This window comes from Ochlerotatus camptorhynchus, unplaced genomic scaffold (genome assembly GCF_037179485.1).
Source record: "Ochlerotatus camptorhynchus isolate MF236.1 unplaced genomic scaffold, CSIRO-AGI_Acam_v1.1 ptg000406l, whole genome shotgun sequence".
In the NCBI taxonomy this organism is placed as follows: Eukaryota; Metazoa; Arthropoda; class Insecta; order Diptera; family Culicidae; genus Ochlerotatus; species Ochlerotatus camptorhynchus.
Window position 1 is genome coordinate 835,413 of NW_027040892.1, and position 24,463 is coordinate 859,875.

Genomic DNA, 24,463 nt, shown 5'->3' on the forward strand with positions numbered 1-24,463 from the left:
TTCATTCTTCTTCCTGGGTGTGCTGCTCAGCTCTCAAATTAGTGTTCTTCGAGGAACTTTCACGGTGCCTAATCGAGTACATTGTGTGGCAAGCAGAGAGAAGTAGCAACAAATTCATCTAGTAGGGGAAATGAATGTAATATCGGCCTAAATGCCCCTAATTTGGGCCCATACATAAATTCAGCAATCGGCTAGATTTTTAATAGCAACCAAAAGTATCCATTAGTACCGCGATGGGCCCAGTCTTACATTCATAGGCCAACATTAGAGCCATTTCCCCTATCCCGACAGTTTCCTTTGAAGTACCATCTTCCCAAATTTCGTTCCTTCATAACAGAAAATATTTATTTCCGATTGCTCTCGAGCCCCACTTTCATCCCTACCACCGCCATTCCCCGCTGTATGTATTCTACACACCCAAGGCTAACGCCGTCATAAATATACTTTCAGTGACAGCCGCACGCACATATAACCGACAAAGCATACAATTATGGACAAATGAATTGCCGTTTCATTCATTTCCCTTCTTCCGGTGTTTTTTTTTTCTCTCTACAGGCAACCCACGCAACAAGACAGCCCTCAAACCGGGTCACTCGCTGATGCACTGGATTCGGCTGGGAAACTCCGGTGTGGATCTGGCCGGAACTGGCGGTAAGGTGAGACCCGTCAACTACGCCGAACTGGCACAGCACAACAAACCGGACGACATCTGGACGGCCATTCGGGGGAAGGTCTACAACGTGACCAGATATTTGGACTTTCATCCTGGAGGTGAGTGTCAGAGTTTGAAGCTCTAAATTAGACTAGGATTGATTTTCAATTCGGTTGCCTTTCCGACAGGTATTGACGAACTGATGCGTGGAGCTGGCAAGGATGCCACCAAGCTGTTCGACGAGGTCCACGCTTTCGTAAACTACGAATCCCTCCTCGCCAAGTGCTACATCGGTCCACTGCGTAGTACCGGAGTGCTCCACCTAGTTCCCGAAGAGCCAGCGGAGTCCTCGTTCCTAAAACCACCTACCCCTTCGGTGATCATCACTCCTAGCTCCCCTTCAATCCGCACACTGAAAGCCAACTCCGCCAACTCGATAGCGAGCAGTTCTAGCGAGGAATCCACTAGCAAAGCTGCTCCCGTAGTGCCTCGCTTCGACTGGATCCAAAAGACTGCCGAAGTCACGTTCATCTTCTACACCAAAGCGCTCTGCAACCCGGCCGTCGTCGTAGAGTTCGTCAACAATCTAGAATTCAACGTGCGGATTTTCCTCGAGGGGAATGTCCGTCATCGGTATCAGTTCCAAGTGGCGAACAATCTACAGTGGCCTTGCACCGTGCGACAATCGCTGGAAGCCGGTAAGGTCGAACTTGTGTTCAACAAACTCCTACCGGGACTGTGGACTAGCTACGGCCAAATGGAACACGAACGCTCCGAAAACTACCCGCTGGAGCTGTACGAGTACGACGTGGCGACACGGCTCGAAATCACGCACGATTCTTGCGCACTTCTGCTTCGACCGAAGAACAATTCCATCCTTCAGGTGATACCAATCGGGTATCATCTGTCAATATCGGGTACGGTCGCCGACGGGCAAGTTGTCACGCGTAGCTACACTCCCGTTCCTGCCAGCGCCATCCCGACGGATTGTCCGGCGACGTTCGTTCCGCTGCTGGTGAAAACCTACCAGCACGGGGGCCTGTCCAAACACCTGACGAGGCCGGTCCCGTTGGCCACTTCGCTGCAGCTGTCGCAACCGAGTGGGAGCTTTTCGCTCGCCAAGCTCAAACATCACAACCGCATTGCCTTACTAGCCGCCGGCAGTGGAATCACGCCGATGCTAGCCTTACTCAATTATCTGCTGGAGAGGAGTAGTAATAAGATGTGAGTATGGTCGGGGTGGGGATTTACGAGAAAAAGTTTATTTCTAGATAGAGCTGGAATTAGGGCGTAACAGCCTTTGTAAACAATGACTTCTCTCAATAGTTTCTAGGAATTCAAGGCACGTCTACACAAACCAACGTATCCAAGTCTTCCCCTACTCGATGGTGATGTCGATTTTCCAGGGAGAGCTATGAATTTCGAGAAATCCTGGAGAGAAGTCATGGTTTACAAAAGCTGTTACGCCCTAATTCGAGCTCTATCTAGATTTACGTGTGCGAGCATCGAAGAACACTAACGGATCGTTGAAAGCGCACACCTATGTTTGGTGGGGGAAATCTTGGAAAAGCCGTTGAGTAATCTGTTGATGTTTCTAGGAAGTAAACAGAACAACTTCAATACAAAAGGGAAATGTAGCGAGGCAAATTGGTGCTGAACCTGCTCGCTAACTTTGTAGGAAGAGAGAAGTTGTTTTTCCTATGAAACGAAGATCCAGCAGGCTTATGATGAGATGAGCAAGAAAACATAGGCGTGTAAAGTGTCCAGAGTTATCAATGCTCTATGCCGAATGAGTCGCTTGATTGCAATTGGAATAACGTAAGGTCGCCATTCACCGCTAACCGTATACTTGTTTGTCAAAAAATTGCAAATTATAGCCTCAAAAATCAAAAGCATATTATGCTGAATACAGTAATGACCCGATTTTGTCAGCCCTCTTTTTGAAAATCTTTTCTAATGTTCTACCTCCATGCGCTTTGCAACGGTCTTATTGCACCAATGATGATGAATGAGAAAGATTTTGAATTGGGTTCTTTAATTTTGAAAAAATGTATCGTTTTTTATACATCATCTGAAAGAGCTTCGTTTTCTGAGTACAGGGATTTTTTTTTCGAACCCACACACTTTCATCTCGATTTTTAAATCAAGATTTAAAGCAAAATAATAACTTCACTGTTTGACACTAAACTAACAAACTGACAGCTCGCTTCCATACAAAGTGACAACGAGGGGCGCTAATAAGGTGATTTTTACAAATGTAATCGTGCGTTTTTAAAATAGTTTCAGTGTACCAAAATTGATGAAATTTTAGGTTTGGGTTCCATTTTTAATACAGATTACGAATATGCATTTACCTCAATACCCTTGAAGAACCCAACTATGGTTACATGAAATCATTGAAAGATAAAAGTCTGATGCGTGGAAGGGTTGACAAAATCGGGTCATTACTGTATTGTTTTTTTGTAGTTATAATTTACAGAAATAATGATAATAAGTAAGTGAGCGGTGAATGGTGACCTTGCGTTACCCAAGTAACCAATCCAATAAAAGTAGCTAGTTCGCCTTAAATGCAGGGCTGGTAGCGCGTAACTTTTTAATGACTTGGTCACTTTTTTAAAGCCAGTCACTAAAAAGTCTCTATTTTCAACTTTTTTTAGCGTGAATTTATTTCAAGATTTATAATTCTTTGCGTTGTTTAATGGTCTTTCTCTATTTACAGGATGTCTACTTAATTTTCTGGATAAAATTACCTGAGTTTTCCTGGTTTTTCCAGTAACTTAAAGGATAAATTAAAAAAAAACAGCTATATTTTAAATGCGTTAAAAATATGCTTTTTTTTGGTGGATCAAAAACAACAGCAATTTTGCCAAACGTTTTTAAGACAATCAGTTTTAAAGAAACAGCTTTACAATCAAATACATTGAATGTTGAAGTTTAACCCTTACTTAATTTCTCACTTAATAAAGTTAAAAAACTTACTTAATTTGAGGAAGTCCAAGATCTAAAATTATTCAATATCTTGAAGTTTCGTATTCCATGTGTAAGTTCAAGATATTGAAAATTTCCAAAGTGCCAGATTCAAAGAAATAAATAAATGATTTATTTCAAGCTTGTAATTGTAGAAACTTTGGAGAAGTTCTGAGTAATGAAAAGAAATGAAGCTTCATAAACAAACTGCGGGAACATAAGGGAAGTTAAGGGGGTATTCCCGATCTTTTTTTTCAAAAAATCAAATTTTTTTTTTTCACGTTTTTTTGTACTTTAGACTATATACTTTCATCCCCCCAAGCCGTTTTCCGATCAGCGAATTCGGTGTCCAGGCATAGCTGACTAATGGTAAGAACCCCCAAATGGTTTTAACTAAAGTCAAAACTTTAAACGCGTTTTTCTCGAAACCACATTTTTTTTATCGGGCGAAGATTTTTCTCAGAAACTATAAGAGATATTGACTTGAATCTTTGCGCATTTTGTTCCTTATTAAATTCTTTGGAGCTTCTCCCACTTTCAGCCAAAAATATTAACATTTAACATTGTTTGAAGCACCTTAAAGCTGCAAAAAAGCGGGCTAAAAATCGCCTGTTTTTTCATATGGCCGCCATTTTGTTAATTTGCTAGATTTTTTGCTGCCAACGGGAGAAGCTCCAGAGAATCTTATGCAGATTATTATTTCATCACGAAATCTGTTTCAGATGAAGCCGTTCCAGAGAAAAGTCTTCGCCCGTCCAGGCGTTTGCGGCGAACAGGGGTCTGTTTGCCGCCATTTTGTGACGTCAATAATGTCTTTTTTTATGTCGAAAAAAATTTATTTGTAAACTTTAATGTTCAATAAACAAGAATCCCAAAGAGTTAGGCGCATTACTATTCATTTTCCTTGAAAAAAAAAAATAATTGAAAAACAGGCCGAAAAAAGGCAAAAGATTGGGAATACCCCCTTAATACGCTGAAAATATGGAGAACTTACTGGAAGCTTTAAGAACTTCAAGCAGCATCTGAAAATTTTCGGGACCTTTTTTGAAGTTCCACAGGTGTCAAGCGAACTTGAAAAATATAAGGGGTATTGTGCAGAAGTTCTAAGTACCTCAGAAAAACTAGATCTGGAGATTTTTGGGGAATTTCAGATCTTAAGAGCAGTTTCCATAGCTTTAGTCCAGACTTTTGAAGCAGTTTAAAGATCTATAATCGGTAAATTTAGAAAAATTCAGGATAGTTCCATTATATGCTGAAAAAAAATCGAGAACCCTTAAGGTGTTCCGAGAATTTCATGGAAGTACAGAGTCCTTCAGAGAATTTATGAAAACTTCAGAAATATTTCAGAAAATTCACAGAAGTCCAGAGAAATTCACGGAAATCTAAAGGTGTTTACGAGAATTCCATTTATGTCCGAGTACCGGAACCAAGATCTTCAATAGAATTGAGAGCTTTAGGGAAGCTTCGAGAACATCAATACATATTAGAGAATCAAAGGGCAGTTCATATAATTTCAAGGAAATGGCAGAAACCTTAAAGAGTTGCGATAAACTTAGGAATTTCCGAAAACTTCAAATTTCTGGAACGTGATGAAAATTGTATAAACATCCGGAAAACGTGAGAGTATTTTAAGCGTGTCATGGAGATTTTAAGAACTTAAAAAAACGCAAAAATTTAGCTAAATTGATTAAAGAAAATCAACGAAGTTCCATTAATTTAAAAAAAAAATGCGAGAACTTTTAGCAAGCAGTGATACCTTTAAGAAATTCCAGAGAATTTCTAATAAATTTAGATACATTTAGATAGTTTCATGATATTCAGCGAAGTTCCGAGTAATTCACGGACGATCAGATAGCTTCAGAATAATCCCATTAACTTATGAAAATTGGCAGAGACTTACAAAGAGTTCCGTGGAATGATGGGGTATTCCATGAATTCTACGATTGATCCGAAAACGTCAGAAGCGTCAGGGAATTATTAATAGATATCAGTAAATTTGCCGGACTCGCAGTTTTCTTCAGGATGTCGTGTTGAGCGGTTGTTTGTGTTGATTCGTGCAACGAGAGTCAATGTGTAGTGCATAAAGTGTTTTGTAGAAAATGATTTCATTCCGTAATGAGGAAAGTTTTTTTTTTTTTTTTTTTGCGGTTTTTGAGACCTCAGTTTTAACAAAAGAAACAAAATTAAAATGGTGATTGAAGCACCAAGTGTTGTAATTTTTTTAATGCCCGTTAAACGACAAAATGGTCAGAAGATGACGAAGCAACGAACAAAATGGTGTCCGAGGCAAATAGGTTTGTGGTGTGAGTGATAGTTTTCTGCAAACCAAAGCGACGACCTGCTGAATCTTGCATTCAAAATAGCATCATACCTGAGCTTTTGTTACTGGGATGCCAGAACACCGGAGGATTACAGAAGATAAGTTTTTTGTTAATTCAATTCATTGAAATATTCTTCAGTCACTGATATTTATTGAAATTATTGTGTGCCAATCGTCCATTTAAATAACTTATTTTTCAGTGAGGATGACTGGTTTGCTAAATTTAGCTATTTTACCCGATTTATTTGTTCCACATGCTAGCAATTTATGATCGATTCGGTTTCAGCTGACAACATTGTCCATCCTTCATTTTGTCTGCTCATCGTAAGCTGTATATTCTTCTTTAAATGTCGTTAAGCTATCTGCCAACAGATGGCCTAGGGTGAACTAATGCTTTTTCGAAAGAGCGATTCACATACACTGCCGTTGAATAATACTCAGTGACGCGGGTTGTAGGGTGTACGGCAAGTGAATTTGGCTCATGTTTGCGTCCCGTTCACTCGGGTTCGCGGAGGTGTGGATAGGGTGGATCTCTGCTCGGGTATTAATGGGAGATATTTACTCATATTTGAGTGGAGATTTACTCATTCTGTGGATGTCCTGCGCTTTTGCGAGTTTGCATGGGCTCGGATATGAGTCGGATTCATTTGCCGTGTATGTTGTTGTCTATTTTTATTTTTGGTGGGTTTTTTTTATATATAAGAAAGTAAGAAAAAAGTACCCAACGGAAAGTTCACTTTTACCTACTTTTGACTAGTTTGTCTCCTTTTCTCCTTCTAATGTTGTCAAAAACGGAGGAGTAAACCCACCCAACAGGGGTAGTAAAGTGTGGGAACCCAACGTTGAGTATAACCATATTTACCTACTGTTGGGTACAACTAACTTACTTTTGGTAAAAAGCCAGTGGAAAACTCCATACGAACTGCACACAAGTAAATGAAAATTACTTTGACCAGCTTTACCTACTTTTGGGTTCCTGCACTATAGTGACGAGATGAGTGAAAAGAACTTAATTTTGGGTACTTTTTTCTAACCGTGTAGATATGTACTCATGTATAATCGATTTGTGAATTATAATTCGACAGTGAGCATTCATAAGGGCGTATACGCTATGATCGATTCTCTTCATCGATTTTCTCTTTGCATTGCTACAGCTAAGCGAAACAATTTTCTAGAATTCGTTCAATGCAGAGTTGTAACAGGTTGTATTGACTATCAAAAGCAACAGCAAACGCACCGAGAAATGTTATTTCTAGCGAGTTATTAACAAAAAAGAAAATCGACGAAGAGAATCGATCATCGCGTTTACGCCCTTATGCATGCTCACTGTCAAATTTTTCTCTGTTTATGGGGCTTACTCAGAACTCTGAGCCTCATTGGTCGTGACCCATATGTTGACAGGTGCGATATTTGACCAGGTGTGGAAGCCGCCTACCCAGTCATTCGATTGCCGTTAATGATGACAGTCGATGTCCGTTGGTGATTGGCGCTGGATTGCGGAGCGAAGTTCAACGTCCGGAGTCAAAAATGAGAAGAAGAGGGACCTTCCTTTTCACGGCGGCAGAACTGGATTTGCATGGAAGGGGAGAAGATAGCGACGTGATCTTGCTCGGTCACTGAGTGAGATTCAGCGGCCCACAGCAGTTTGATATAAATAAAAGGATTTCTGGTAGTCAAGTAAGGGGCTGCCCATATGCAATGCGGTTCTAAGCAGTTTTAGACCCCCATTCCTCCCCTCCCCTAATCATCCATATTCATTTTCATATAGTTGTATAAAGCATTTGTGGAAAATATCCACTAAAAGAGTGTTTTTGCTTAAAACAAATTTGATATACCTAGTATAATTTTCTTATTTTTTCATAACATTGCGACATAATTATTTAGACAGAACAACAACACAAGAATTATTTAGAGGTTTTCTAAACATATAAAAATTTGCTTTATAGTACAGTACCCGTTCGATTTTGGTGCAATTATATTTTGGCAATCATTCGATTTTGGCACCGTGCCAAAATAGAACAAATTTTGAAAATAATGTATTTTTGCTCATTGTAATAACATTGTAATAACTTTTATGTCATAAAGATAAATCAACGAAATCGTAAATTATGTTTCAAATAGAACCGTTAGATTTTATCAACACTAAATTTTCAGGCTTGTTACAAGAATCGAACGGGTACACTACTACTGTTCCACATTGCAGCAGATGCTAACATAACTAATTTAATTTATGTTCTTTTTCTATTTTATTATATAATTAATCCTTAATCAAGATTAAAATTAATAATTTTAAAATAGGCTAATCTTACATCATAATCCTTTTCAATATTGCAGCGGGTATCTCGTTTTGGTAGCTTAACTGTCTAGTATCTCTAGTCTAGTCTAGAATTGAGGTCTGAATCTTCGGTTGAAGGGAGTTTTCCTAAAAGTGTCTGGCTGAGGAAATGTGGAAAAATGCTATATTAATATTTCAGAAAAGTTAATTTTTTTGTTGCCGGGGACAAGTATCGATGCATCTTTATCAGCGAGAGATTCGACTCTGAAATACAGTTATATAATGATTATAAAATGTTTTATAATAACAGTGCAGGGGAAGTTGGATGGTTGCATAAATCAACAGAGAATAATTACGTTTCAAACTATATAAGATTTTACTATTCAATATGTTTGTTGGTCATATATTTCATGACATATTATTTTATCACATTTTCTAATTGATGGGATAGCAACATTGCCATATCATATTTTTTTTCATTTTATTTTTCAGCTCATGACTAAATTATTCTACATTATTATCTTATCAATTGGTTCCCATCGATTATAGTACAGTACCCGGTCGATTTTGGCAACAAACCCAATAAATTTGTGTGGCCAAAATCTAACCGTGGCAGGATCGAACGGGTACTGTAGCTGTACACTTAATTGAAGCATTGAACATTCGTTAAAAGGTATCTCGCTACAAAAACTCTTCCTATAAAAAATCATGTAGAAATCATTTAATAAAATAATTCACCTGATGAATTGCAGTACGTTGATTATTTTATATTTTACTCAAAGCAAAACTATACAATTTAACATATATATCTCATTGTATTTCTTATTATGTTACGCACTTCTCATAATATTTTATGGATCGTTTAATTTTAGCTTGATAATTATTTTATTATTCTTGTGAATTTAGATCGGAAGGGATAGTGGATAACTTATATACATAAATAATTATTTTTCAGGTTTTGTTTCTCGTCATGCATGACATCATTTAGATGAGATTCAATTTCAATTTTATTGTTAGTCCAGTTAGTTATTCATCACTCTTTTTCAATTACTCTAAAAAGAGAATATTAAGTATCCTTCGAGCTAAATATATTTACTTGCTATTATTACTATAACCTTGACATTTCAGTGTTACATCCACCTACCATTGTAAGCAGAGGAGACATAGAGGTGCATCTTATTATGTGTACAATATTTATAATTTTTATTGCATCCATTTAATTGTATTCCCTACATTTCATATTTTAATGTTCCGATATACTTCATTTCACCATTACATATATTTACATTATATAAATAAATACTGGGTTGGGTGGGAGCATCAGGGTATCATTTGACCTGAAACTGGACGATGGAGTGGTATGACAACCGGAGTCTAGGAGGGAATAAACACTATCATTCTCTTTATCCTACCGATTCGATTGTGGTGGTGTAAATTCTACTCCAACAGTTTCAGTGAGATTGACGCACCCTTCTTAACAAACCATCCTGTAGGAAGCTTAATAAGTATTGCGAATTGCGTTATTCGATTTGTTGGATCGTATCGTTGGAAGGAGATTCTCAAATTCCCGTGGATTTCGCGTAAGTGTCTCTGCTTACGGGTCCACCCCCCCGTTTTTGGCCCTTCAAACAGCGATATTGTGAATTCAGATCGGTAGCTCAAATTGATCTTGCTATTAAGTGGAGCTGCATACAAGACAAGATCTTTGAAGGGATGGTGGCTACCTTACATACATACATATCAGTAAATTTGCCGGACTATTAAACAAATTTAGAGAACTTCAGGTAACCATAGATAAGTTCTGGGAAAATTAGTGAGCGTTTATAATGGTTATAATACTTAAGGGAAATTGTCGAAACTTCAAGGCAGATCATTTAATTTCAGTAACGTTGTGGATTCTTAAAAAATACTGAAAATTCAGGGCAGTCTAGAGAACTTTAAAGAAATTCAATGATCGTTTATACAGGAAAGTCTAGACTATTGAAGAAGTTTTAAATTAGTGTCGATAATTTAAGGGAAGCTTCATGAACTTCAAAAAAATCTTGAGAGCTTCAGTGAAAATCATAGAATTATATTAATTATTTCGTTCTAATTCCATGAACATTGCGGGTGCACAAAAGTTCAAGTTAGAAAAACTTCGAAAACTTCACAGAAGGACAGTGGTCTTCAGAAACATTTCGAGAACTTTATAGAAATGTATGGAGCTTAAGGAGAGATCCGCAAACTTCAGGAAACTGTATGAACATTAGCAAAATGCGGGAGTATTTGAGAGAAGTTTAGTAAGCTTCAAAACTTGGGGAGGCCAGGTTCATTAGTTTCAGAAATTTAGTGGGAAATTGAAAGCAGTTCCTAGATTTTCAGATAACTTCAGAGACGTTAAAAAGTTAATTGAGGTCTTCGCATACGTTCAGAAGTTCACTGAAGCTTCAATTAAATTCCGCGCAGTACAACAAGGTTCATAAGAACTTTAGAGAAGTTTTGAGAATTTCAGAAAAGAACAAGGAACCTCAGAATAGTTCCGTTAAGATTAGAGAAGTCCCATAAATTTTAAAGAAGTTTAGAGAATTTCAGCGAATTGTTAAACATTTAGCGGACATCCATGATCGTTAGAAACATTGAGGAAACTTTAGGAAGTCCTATTAAATTCAGGTAAGTTTCAGAATCTGGTGAGAAGTATTGTGAACATCCGGCTAGTTTCTCAAACTACAAAAGAACTTCAAGGCAGTTTCATTAACTTCAAATTGGGAACTTTTAAGTAGTTCTGAAGACCTCAGAATAGTCCATTCTGATTTCCATTGAAATATTCCTCAACATTTCAATAAAGTTATCCTCGGAATTATCTTGAAATTCTCCACAATAAGAAACCCTTTGGAAAAAATTCTCCAAATGTTCATTGAATTCATTTCAGATTTCCTTTTGAATCTCACTCCTTCCCTTGGAATTCTAGTCATATTGTAAGTCCCCTAAGAATTCATTGGCATTTCTCCTCACAAATACCTTAAATTTTTTCTCATAATCGAATTTCTTTGAAGATAGTCTTGAGTTATTCTCAGATTTAATTGTAATCCTCCTTTTAGTATTTTCAAAAAGATTCCAAATACTTATGCTCCAGATGCCCACAAACACAAAATTATCCTCAGAAGGCCCTTGGAATTTTGCTTAAAGAGTTTTCATTAAACTTTGCTTTAATTCAATTCAGGATTTCTTGAAATTCTACTCAAAACTATCATCTAAAGGAGGATCTATAAAGTTCAAAGTGTGAATGATAATAACGAGAAAAATTAAATGCTTGTATTTTAAAATTAATCCTATTCTTTAAAATATCCTTAGTACGAAAATTATTAAATTCTCTGAGCCTTCCACATAGTTTAAGGAAAAATAAAATTTCCTGAGGATTCCCAGTTTTCGAGGTTTTTGCAGTTAGTAGACACCCTGACTAATACCGTGGGTTTGGCCATAAACTTTCTATTGAATCTTTCGCTTGAAAGGTTCATATCGTATATAAGTGTTTATGAGATACTTATTGAATAAGTCCAAAACATTAAATATTTATTTTCTCTTAGGTCACTTTTTAGTCACTATTTTTACAACTATAAGTCACTCATTTCTTCAACATGGTCACTAAAATCACTATTTTTGACAGCAGTGATCGCTACCAGCCCTGTAAATGAAAATGGAATTTCCTGAAAATCAATGCAATTAGGGAAAGTACTCTAAACACCAATATTCACTTAATTTATCGCTGAAATTCTATATAATTTTGGTAGAATTTAACTTTAAGCTTAGGGTCTTACCGCGTCGTCTCCTACGCTTAAATTTCTCTCTAAATTATCTTTTAAGTCACTACTTTACGAAATTTATTTCGTTAAAAAGGCAGTTTGAAGCATCAACCAGAATCAGAAGCGGAAAATTGGTTTATTCAGCAAAGATGCTTCAGATAAATGTTTCTACAAGTTTGACAAACATTTATTTTAAGAACGTGGAAGATTGTTAAAGATTGTTACTTGTTCGAAGGTCCATTGAACGTCTGTTAAATGAAAGATACAGGCTCAGAGCTCCCAGTAGACTCCAACCCCGACCTATGTACGCACCTGAAGACAGAAAAAAAGAAGAAAAGCAGCTTCAGGAGAAGCAAGCAAGAGCTTCGTGCGTATATTTTTGGTACACGGCAAATGAGAACGACCCAAATTTGAGTTTAGTTGACTCATAAATCCCATAAAGTGCAGGAACTCAGCGATGAGTAAATTTGCCTCATGTTTTCCCAGGTTTTTCCAGGATTTTCCAGGGAAAAATTCCCGAATTTGAGAAAAGTTAAGATTGGATTCACTCAGTCTACTGGTACTACCCCGAGACTGAATAAAATTTTCGTCAATTTCCTCATTTTCCGGCAGATTTTTTAGGTTTTCCACAGGAAACCATGAGATAAATTTACTCATCGCTGAGTTCCTGCACTTTTGGCGATTATGAGTTAACTAAACTCTAATTTGGGTCGTTCTCATTCGCCGTGTAGGGGTTGGGTCCTCTAAATAAAAGTATGGACGGCTGTCAGCAGTTGTTCCAATCGAACTGGCAAAATGCACTGCTTTGCTCCATTGGAACAACTTTATTTCAGTTTTGTGGTGAAAGTCTTCTTCTTCTTCTTCTTCTTCGCATTTCAAGCTTATTGCATATCACATAGGGGAAATGCATGTAATGTCGGCCTAAGTGTCCCTAATTTGGGCCCATACATAAATTCAGCAATCAACTAAATTTTCAATAGCAACCAAAAATATCCATTAGTAACGTCCCAATAACGCGTTCATCTAGATAAAATTGATCAATAGCATACTTTTAGCGATGGGCCCAAATTAGGGACATGTAGGCCGACATTACCTACATTTCCCCTATTAGCTTATTGCGTGCTCTCAACTTAGTGTTCTAGATGCACTTCTACAGTTATTAATTGAGAGCTTTCGACCCGCATAAACGCGAACCATAAATTGACCTTACCTAAAATGGTTAAAAATTGTTTATATTCCCTGCTAAACTTTAACTGAAATGGTTATGGAACTTTACATGAACGTTGAATGATAAAGTTTCAACCTTATGTATTATGTTTTTTTGGAACTGGACCTTACAAATAATGGGTTGTTAAGAACCATTACCTTTCCAAATTCTTGTTTTCTCCATACATTTTCGGAAAGAGAACTATATTAGAACCTTTTAACTTATGGTTTGAGAACTTTAATGGTAATGGTTATGGTAGTCAGTAAGGTCCACGAATGGTTTTGTAACATCGATCAACTTTATGTGGAATATATCGCAAAGTGGTTGCCTGTAATTTACTGATTACCAATTCACGATATATTCCACGTAAAGTTGAGCGATAATACAAAACCATTAATGGACCTTACTGACTTCCATAACCATTACCATTAAAGTTCTCAAATCATAAGTAAAAACGTTCTTATATAGTTCTCTTTCAGAAAATGTATGGAGAAAACAAGAATTTGGAATGGTAATGGTTCTTAACAACCCATTATTTGTAAGGTCCAGTTCCAAAAAACCATAATACATAAGGTTGAAACTTTATCAGTAAACGTTCATGTAAAGTTCCATAACCATTTCAGTTAAAGTTTAGCAGGGATTATAAACAATTTTTAACCATTTTAGGTAAGGTCAATTTATGGTTCGCGTTTATGCGGGGATGCCTGTACCATTTTTGCATTGGTATAATTGTGTGGCAAGTCCAATCATACATCTATGCCCAGGGAAGTCGAGAAATTTTCCAACCTGAAAAATTCTTAGACCGGACCGGGAATTGAACCCAGCCACCTCCAGCATGGTCTTGCTTTGTAGCTGCGCCTTTACCGACTGAGCTAAGGGAGGCCCCTTACCCTGTGGTGAAAGTCGTCCATACTTTCACTAGAGTGCTTTAGTTGTGTATTGTCTACTACACGGTCGGTCAGAGCAACTCAAAATTGAGTCGAGTCGACTAAATTTCGCCAAAAGTGGATTTTACTCAAAAGGGAGTTGAATTTTCCGGGCAAAAGGCGTGGAAACACTTCTCGATTGTGAGGAAAATTTTACCTCAATTTTGAGTCGATCTGATCGACCGTGAATGGCAAAACGATTTCAGCGATCAGTACACCTACGTGGGTACGTTGTTCGTTTTCGAGTGATTCCAATGGAAGAAAACTACGTTTGAATTCTAGGAGCAGAAGAATGATATCTCGATAAACACGTTTCTTACTTTGGTTTTCGCAGTATCTCGCAGCTCTAAAGAGAGACTTTGTCGCTCGAGATGCCCTTAGAATTCTATGAATAGATGCTTAAACAAATCGGCACAATCTGCCGTATGTGTTTTCAAATCCCTTGCTTTCCGCATCACCCGCAAGGAAAGCATTTTCTTTTGCACTTGAAAACCCGACAGGGAAGCTCGGATATTTTCCACATCAGTCGTAACATTCACCCATTGCTTCCGTCCATCCGACTACGGTGTTGACATTTATTCCCACATACATGGAATGTAAATAGAAACACAATAACGTTGTAGAAACCCGAACGGAAACTCCTTCGGGCTGGGGAAGGCGGCGCAGAGGATACCATATCCCAATGAATACCACCGGTTGGATTCCTGGTGCGCACCGTCCCATCCACCAGGATATCAAAATGGATCAAGCCGGATAGCATAAATTGTAGGTATCTAAGCTATACAAAAGGCAATATTGCAACGATATGCTAAAGAAGAGCTAATGCCACATGCTCTGAACCGACTGGCTGTCTAGTTCCTGTATTGTCATTGTCGACATTTTATATTTTCCGCTTTTCTGGATCAATTTCCGCTCCGGTGTACAGCATGTACGAGAATAGGAAATATGCACCCAACCTCTTCCTTCGGAAGCATTTCCAAAAATAGATTAATAAATCTCGACTTTTCTGCTAAAAACTTAATCCTTTTACATGCTCAACAACTCAATTACGGTGTGTGTATTATGATGCTTCTTCCTTCAAAGTGTGTTCCTATTATACTCTCCGGTGGCTTTCGTACACTTGAAAATGTGCATGGAATCGTCTACCTACTGTTTGCATTACTAACTATATGAATTTTTCGCCCGCCCATCTTTCCACAGGGAGTCCATAAGCCTGCTGTATTTCAATAAAACCGAAGCGGATATCTGGTGCCGAGAGATGCTGGATAATTTATGCGCAAAGGACAAAAGGTAAATTTATTGCTTTGACATTGTGATCTCTTCCTAGTAGGTGCCTTCTCACTAGTAGTACGTTTTACAGCAAAATTGATCGGCGTTAAGTCAGAGGGGACTAAGAAGCAACATTCAAAAAAATATGACATAACGATAACATATTATCAAGATTTTCCTCAGCTACATTTCATTTTAGTCAGATTTGGTAAATGTTACAAACAGCAAGGGAGACCAGCCAAATGGGTTGTCCCATTACATAAGAAACAATGCTACTAAGCAAACTTTAAATTTGTTTTTCCCGAACGTATGATAGTCCGGTCTGACTAAACACCGACCAATTATAAAACTACCGATGATTGTTCGAAGCTATGTTATTGTATCGGTGTATGATGAAACCACAGACAAACAGACGCAACTCTTTGAATAAGTTTTTCTTAAAAACATAGTACCTCAAAACATGGGACCTCAGTAACGACATCTCTTGGGGTTCTCGCGGAAAACAAGCTTGCTCTTAAGTCGCAAACAATATTGCACGTAAGGTAAACAGAATATATAGAAACGTCAAAGTGATCTGATGGCAGCGCTGCGGTGAGTACCACGAACTACTCACCGCCCATAGTAATTCCCATACAAACTTCAAATGGTTTGTGCCATCTCAGTTTCTCACCAAAGGGGTTCAAATTTTGATAGGTTAGTCGGGATCCGATTTGGATTCGTTTAAGTATTGTGGAGCGAAAAAGTCAAATTTTGCATCAGTCTAGTCAGCATGTTACTGGGTATTCGGAGGGGCTACGCGGACAAAGTATGAAAACACAGGAATATTCACATTTTCTAAAACATTTATTGCCCTTTCTGTGGCGTATGGGTGTGGGTGTGTTCCTAAAGGGGGGGAGGGTGGGTCTAAACCATTTCACTGCACTTCACTATGGTCTTGTTCACACGGATTCCTGTTTACTTCTGCCTAATTTTCCATATCTAAGATGGCTCTCTTCAATCAATTTTGCCAATCCTCTTTTCATCATATGCGCATCCATTTTTAGCTTAAGGCTAGGATTTTCCTCCCTTCAGTATCCTATGAGTGTTTTGGAAGCGGCAGAAGCCTTCTCGCTCTTGTGTGTGTCTACTGTTTTAGGTTTAACAAAACGTGAATTTTCCCAACCAACAATAACTCATACAGACGAAAATCCACGGATTGCAACCAACTGGTTACAAGCTGTCAAATCAAACAAGAATATTCACGTTTATTTTTGACATGAATATTTATATACAATGTCACATAACTTTTAACTTAAAATACGTTTGAAGCAACCTAGTTTATTTTTGTGGCCAGAACAAACTGAGTTTACGTTTATATTTACCTAATATATTTTTATTTCGGTGATAGTTTTTTCTGTGTGTCATCACGACAAAAATTTGGACCCTCAGCAAAGCCGAAAGTTCGATTTTTTTGGGTTCTTAGAGTCTCACTTTATGCCATAATGACTTATAAAAAATGTTTTTGTACGTGAATTTTCTTTAAGAAAAGAAAAATTGATATTATTGATATCTTTTCTCAATATTTTTTTATAAAAATCAAAACGTATTTTTTTTGGCAGTGAACTTTTCCTTAAATCTGCTAATTATTATTTATACTATAATATTTAGTTTGAGAGGAACATTGAAAGAATCGAAATGCATCTTTCATTGAATCTGTTAATTCAGGCACAAGCTAATATCACAGACAAACAGACATAACACATTGAATATTTCTCACTGTAAAACATCGTCACTAAAACATTACCGCCATCTGTTGAGTACACTGTGGTGGGTAGTACGCTGAACAGATGGCGGTAGTGTGTAAACGTCAAACGCAAGGGAATTGACTATGCGCGCCACATGTGGCTGTACTACCAACTACGATACTTTCAAATTGACCGTTAAATGCTTGTTCGATGAACAACTTGCGAGTGTTATGTCTGTTTGTCTGTGCTAATATCATCATCTTTCTAATTGTGCTGTGAACATAGCTTAAAATTCGAACATTTTTTAATCAGGAAGAAATTGCTCGAGGATTTGCTTTAATTTAAGGAAATGTAAAATTTGAAGACTCAAAATTGAGGTTCTAATTAAAAAATGTAAAGCTGATATTGGACCTTATAACGGATGTCACTTTACGGTGAAAACTTGTCACTTGTCGTCACAGTTAAGTGATTCCCATTTCATTTGTACGGCAATCACAACCCTCATTATGAGTATCACTTCCTTATCACTGTATATTGTCGCTAGAGTTGTAAACCGATATAACCCACTCGTGACAATCGATTTTATTCTCGTTTTATGTTAAACATAACGTCGCATTATTCAACAAATACAGTGCACTAGATACGAAATAAAGTTTAACGTACAAAACGAGAGTGAAATCGATTGTCGCGAGTGGACTATTCAGTTTCCAACCCTAATCAACGGGTGCCATACACTAACGATATCATAGATGGTACGACCACACCATATAAAGTTGGGATGATATCCCGAATTGGTGGCTAGGTGGTTATTATGGTTATTGTTTATGCGGGAACTCTAGCATGGTGCTTCAAGAAATTTAGTATAAGTATTCGCAGAATTGGTCATGTTTGTAGTCTAGTAAAACATATATGGGCGTATTTCGGGGTGTAAGTAGAGTTTTTGAATAAACTGATTCATTCAATTATGTGTTGAGGGTTTTCTTATTTTTTTTTAAATAGTTCATGCATAAGGATTTGGGTACGTTTTTAATTACATTTGTGTAACTTTAATTACATTAATTACAGAAAATAAATTTTTAATAACATTAATTACGTAATCAAATTGAAGTACGTGTTTAATTACAGTAATTACAGTGACACTGCTTTGATTACGCGAAATTAAATTTAATTACATGCAATACTTAATTTTCATTTTTAATTACTTAATTACATAGTTGAACACCTTGTACTTTAAATCCAACGCAGTCAAAAAGGCAATTGCGTGCCCCTCGTATGCACACTCATCTGCTCCCTTAAGTGGACCGTACACGATTGCTTTTATTGACAATAATCATATTGTCAATACATTATATATTGACGTCAATACATCGAGATTGACAATATTTCTGAATTCACATCATCAATATTATTGTCAATAATTCCCCTTAGCAACAATATGTTGATGCGTGTGGGGTTTGCTTTACCTTTGAAAGGAAATAAGATGAGTGCCTACCTTGTTTCATCGACCGAATAGCCTCAATCGAACTGAGACTATCCGAGAAGATGTAGTAATGGTCCGAGATGGAAAATGACAGGTGGGCAGGAACTCACGGTCTCCCAGTGTTGGTGAGTTCTTTGCCGTTAATGTTCGCGAAAAGTTCACTATTTTGCCATACAGAAATTCAAAACTAAATTTTTTTTGGGCGAATTTGGACTGTTTTTGACCTGTTTCATATGGAAGGTGTACGCTGGTCACAAATGCCGTGTCAAACTGATTTCCTACGCAATTAATCAATCTTTGATGTGAATTTCACTAATAAACACGAAGAGCATTTCTTATAGCAAACTTGCCATAACAAAATGGGCATGGTTCATTTTAGTAAACAAACTAACACTTCTTCCGACTGTGTAACCTCTCTTACTCGCCTAGGTAATGGTCTATGGGCATATCGGAAATCATCCCCATACGAAGTTGATTGCTGATAGCTTAGTAACATAAACGGAACAAGGTGCCTGAAGTTTTCGAAAGGTGGTTGAGTATTCATTGAAGACGCCGAAGCCAGTGGATCCATCAATGCGTGATCTATCCGTGAAAAATCTTCTATTGCAATTGACTTGTTGGTACTTTTCAGCAATTGGGCAAAGTTGTACCAGAAACTTTCAAACTTTGTCTTTAAGTTTCAAGTTTTTTTCTAGTCGTATTAAAATTAAGTTAGTTTTAAGTCTTACAATTCTCTGATTTTCCACTCCCTGATTTTTTTAATTTCCCTTGAAACCCCTAACAACATTTTTTTTTTTAATTTTCCCGATCATTTCCTTAGTATCAAGTTTCAAGTTATCTCATTCAAATTATTGATAAAGATGACGAGAATCATGCTCAATAACATTAGGAAGAAAACCAAAATTAATATTTAACCAGGGTGGAAAAGCGATGAATTAGTTTTACGAATTGTTTAAGGAATCTAAATTGCCCATAACCGCAAATCAGTCCCATCTGTACAAAACTGGAAATGAGAAAACGGCGTTCAAAGATTGTACAAGTTTTCGGATTTTACACTTATTTAGGAGGGATAATTTAAAAAAAAAACGTGAAATGTGATAGAATGCATCTTTTTTTTTGCCAACGCGTTTATTTTTCCAGGCTCATTTGCTGTAGCTTTGCGGAGCCGATATTCATTGTTTAGATTACAAAATTACTTAAAACTAACTTTAGTAAAGCGGGGGCCGATTATTCGCGGCTATCTCGAGGTTAGGGGTAACAAATTGTAACAAATGGATGGCAGGGTAGGGATTGTGAACACAAGGTTTGGAGAGCAATGTGCTCTTGATCTCGAACTAAGCGACACTCTGATGAAAAAGACAAACATGGGGGTACACCGATGGGCAGCTAACAACTTGGGAGAACACAAGATGGCACTAACTACTAAATCCTCAGATCTATCCGTTTTAAAAACACATAAATTAAATTCAAATAATCGAGATCTCGGCTCGCCAAGACATCTCTAACGGGTATCGCGGGTTGTTTTCCTCGGGCCTGAGGGATGTGGATAACTCAGATCTGGCAACACGGTGTAAGGTACATGACCAAACAACATGCTCGATATCGTGATAACCACTCCCACACGCACATAAATTGCTGCCTGAGAGCCCAATTCGATAGAAGTGCGAGTCTAACGAGCAGTGATTGGACATAAGCCTTGATATAACGCGTATAAAGTCGCGACTCATGTCCAACCCTTTGAACCACGGTTTGTTCGACACCTGTGGGAGAATAGAATGTAACCATCTTCCCAAATCACCATCATTCCATTTTTGTTGCCAACTGATGAGGACTTGCTGACGAGCAATGGAGAAAAATTCGTTGAAGGCGATTTTTCGCCAACGAGTCCGCTTTCTCATTACCCGGAATTGAGCAATGAGATGGGACCCAAGCTAAGGTGATAGTATAGGAGCAGTTAGATAAAGCACTCAGTTTAGATCGTATTTCAGGCAGGAAATACGAGGAGTGCTTCATCGGCCTCATTGAACGAATAGCCTCCAATGAGCTAAGACTATCCGTAAAAATGAAATAATGGTCAGAAGGTAGTGAGGCAATTCGCTCTACTGCGTAAAATATAGCTGCAAGTTCCGCAACGTATACGGAGCATGGTTTCTGCAGTTTATAGGAGGCGCTATGAAATTGATTAAATACACCAAATCCAGTGGAAGCATTTATGGTTGACCCATCTGTGAAAAATCTTTTATCGTTACTTACATGGTGGTACTTGATTGCAAAAATTGAGGGAACTACCATCGACTGATGGTGATCTGGTATTCCATGGATTTCTTGCATCATAGTCAGATCAAAATTTACAGAGGAATTATAGAAGGCTTGAAAGCAATCACGATTGGAGATTAATAAAGAAGGACCAACCTCCAGCGTCATGTACTCATAGTACAAACTCATGAATCTTGTTTGAGGATTTCGGTCGAGCAGCATCTCAAAGTTTTCTATTACCAAAGGATTCATTACTTCACAATGGATGAGAAACCGGAAAGACACCTCAGCGAAACGATCTGTCAGTGGGAGAACACCCGCGAGTACTTCGAGGCTCATCGTATGAGTCGAGTGCATACAGCCTAGAGCAATACGAAGGCAACGGTATTGAATCCGTTGCAGCTTAAGGATGTGTGTTTTTGCTGCGGATTGGAAGCAAAAGCTGCCGTACTCTAAAACCGAAAGGATGGTTGTTCGGTACAACATGATCAGATCTTCCGGGTGGGCTCCCCACCAAGTTCCGGTAATTGTACGAAGAAATCCGTTGCTGGCATTTTTGTTTCAGATACGCAATATGTTTTCCCCACGTGCATTTGGAATCGAACCAGACACCTAAATACTTGAAAGATATACTTTGAGTGATTGTTCTACCCTTTAGTTGAAGCTGTAACTGTGCAGGATGATGCTTCCTACAAAAAACAACCAACTCAGTTTTCTCCGGAGAGAATTCATAGCCCAAGTAGACAAATTGTCTAAGGTATCTTGCAATGGTCCTTGCAGATCCGTTGCACTTGGTCCTATAACGGACACAACGCCGTCATCTGCAAGCTACCTTAGCGAGCAATTTTCATCAAGACACCCATCAATGTCTTTTACATAAAAATTATAAAGAAGAGGGCTTAAACATGAGCCCTGGGGGAGACCCATGTAACTAATTCGTAAAGTTGTCGAGTTTCCATGAGAAAAGCTCATATATTTCTCAGACAACCACCCTTATTCTGTATTTCGTTTCGAACGAAATTCTCATACAAAAAAATATTTTTTTGTATGAGAATTTCGTTCGAAACGAAATACAGAATAGGGGTTAACAAGTTGCTCAAATAGTTGTTAATAATTGGTGAAAGCCCACTATCGTGGAGTTTATCCGAAAGGATGTCGATACAAACAGAATCAAAAGCCCTCTTAATATCCAAGAAAACTGAACCCATTTGCTGTTTTTGCGCATAGGCCAGTTGAATTTCAGTTGAAAGCAACGCAAGACGGTCGCTCGTTCCTTTGCCTCTCTGAAATCCAAATTGCGTATCTGAAAGTAAACCATTCGACTCGACCCATTTGTCTAGACGAAAAAGAATCATTTTCTCCAACAATTTCCGTATACAGGACAGCATCGCGATGGGACGGTACGAGTTATAATCCGACGCGGGTTTACCATAGAATGCATCTATGTTTACCTAATAATATAGGATAACGTATTGTGAAATTTATATTCTATGACCAAAATCTACGTGGGACTGACTTGCGATTACATTTAACGTCAATGAGAAAAATAACCGCAAGCCAGTCACAATGCCATGACGATGCTGTGTCATATCATGGGAAGTCATTAGCCACATCTTGCTGGACCTTATTAATGAATCATTGCAAACTGGACATGTGCCACAAATTTGGAAGGAATCCTTAGTGGTCCCTATTCAAAAAGTTGCTCGAACGATTTAAGCCGAAGAGTTTCGTCTCATCAACATTAGAGAAAATTTTAGAACTTGTTGTCAAAGGCCAGCTGTTGGAGTATTTAAACAGTAATAGTTTGTTGATACCAGAACAATCGGGATATCGGGAAGGTCATCCTTGTGAAATCGCGTTGAATTTGGTATTAGCGAATGGAAAAATAACTTGGAGCGTAAATATACGATTGTTGCTGTTTTTTTCGATCTAAAACGCGCTTTTGAAACAATTTCTAGGCCCATATTGTTGAGATCAATCAAGCGCTTTGGGATTACGAGTACTGCATATAAATGGTTTGAAAGCTATTTGTCTGACAGAACTCAACGGACTGTTTTTAATGTGTTCATTCGGACAGTCCCGTGGGGAATAACCTTGGACTGCCCCAGGGAAGTGTATTAGGGCCCCTGTTATTTATTATGTATATTAATGACTTGCGACGTGTTTTACGATTTTGCGTCATTAATCTTTTTGCAGGTGATACTGTGTTATTAATTGCAGTTAAGGATTTAGATGGTGCCGTTTACACTTGAATGAAGATTTGCGTTCTCTAAGTAGATGGTTGAAACATAAGCAGTTGAAATTGAATACAAGTAGAACTAAATTTACGGTAATTTCGCGGAATCGACTAAATGATAACGTCTCTGTTGTAATTGATGATGAGACTATTGATCGCGTTCGGGAGATTAAATATCTTGGCGTGATTATTGATGACAAACTTAAGTTCAACTCTCACATTGACAATGTCATCAAGAAAATTGCCAAGAAGTATGAGATTCTATGTCGACTGAAAAACGATTTAACTATTGCCAGTAAAATACAGCTATACAAATCAATCATCTCTCCTCATCTAGACTTTTGCCCTTTCATTTTATTTCTGGCCAATGAAACACAAATATCTAGATTACAGCGCTTAATGCGTTTGATAAAGGGTGATACGGTCAAAATTTGGTCAAGGGAAAACGCGTGCAAATCGGTGAAATCGTTTATTTGAAAATCAAATTAAATTTCTTTTTCAAGTTCAATTAGTATAAAATTCAGGAAAAATATTCAGTTAGGCTTCCGCTTTTCCAAATCCGAATTTCCGGGCCTTACGCTTGACCCCTGCCATCAGATTTTGTACAGCCACCTTGTCCACCTTTTTCGCCGCAGAAAGCCAGTTTGCCTTGAACTGCTGCTCGCCCTTAGCAGTTTTTTTGGTCTTCTTTAGGTTCCGCTTGACAATAGCCCAGTATTTCTCAATTGGGCGGAGCTCTGGCGTGTTGGGAGGGTTCTTGTCCTTGGGAACCACCTGCACGTTGTTGGCGGCGTACCACTCCATGGCAAGATGCCAAATCCGGCCAAAACAGTACGGAACAACCGTGTTTCTTCAGGAAAGGCAGCAGACGTTTATTCAAACACTCTTTCACAAAAACAGCAAAAGGGTTTATCTTCCATTTAATTCCACTTAATTAATTTTGGTATCCATGACAGATACGTATTTCGACTACAATGTGCAGTCTTCATCAGTGTCATTCCCACTAAAGAACTTATCAAAATCTAACCCCCTTAAGTACTCATCCCCTAGGTAAAACAGTCAAGATCATAGGTATAAAAATGAAACTACAATGTGTTGAATCGGAACCTACCTAACTAATAAAAACCAAAGATTTAAGTAAGCTAAAGGAGAAAAATCTATACAAATCTCTAATAAGGAAAATCCCCAAAGGCTTGGTAGCCATCATAATGAAGTAATGAAATTGGGTTGTTAGCGGAATGCTAAATAAAACAGCAAAAGGGTTTATCTTCCATTTAATTCCACTTAATTAATTTTGGTATCCATGACAGATACGTATTTCGACTACAATGTGCAGTCTTCATCAGTGTCATTCCCACTAAAGAACTTATCA

General features: G+C 37.9%; 2 protein-coding genes across 8 annotated transcripts in view; one reads left to right on the forward strand and one right to left on the reverse strand.

Moving 5' to 3' along the window:
* Nucleotides 1–24,463, reverse strand: part of Naus (Nausicaa) — a 364,485-nt gene that overhangs the window by 258,980 nt on the left and 81,042 nt on the right. The gene's annotated exons all lie outside the window — the stretch shown is intronic.
* The window catches only part of LOC135710930 (cytochrome b5 reductase 4), a 223,083-nt gene that overhangs the window by 184,152 nt on the left and 14,468 nt on the right, over nucleotides 1–24,463 (forward strand). For all 6 annotated transcript variants that reach the window (XM_065233649.1, XM_065233652.1, XM_065233650.1 and 3 more), the window contains 3 exons: nucleotides 556–771; nucleotides 841–1,876; nucleotides 15,327–15,416. In XM_065233649.1, coding sequence (XP_065089721.1) covers nucleotides 556–771; nucleotides 841–1,876; nucleotides 15,327–15,416 — 1,342 coding nt within the window. The remainder of the gene's footprint in view (nucleotides 1–555; nucleotides 772–840; nucleotides 1,877–15,326; nucleotides 15,417–24,463) is intronic.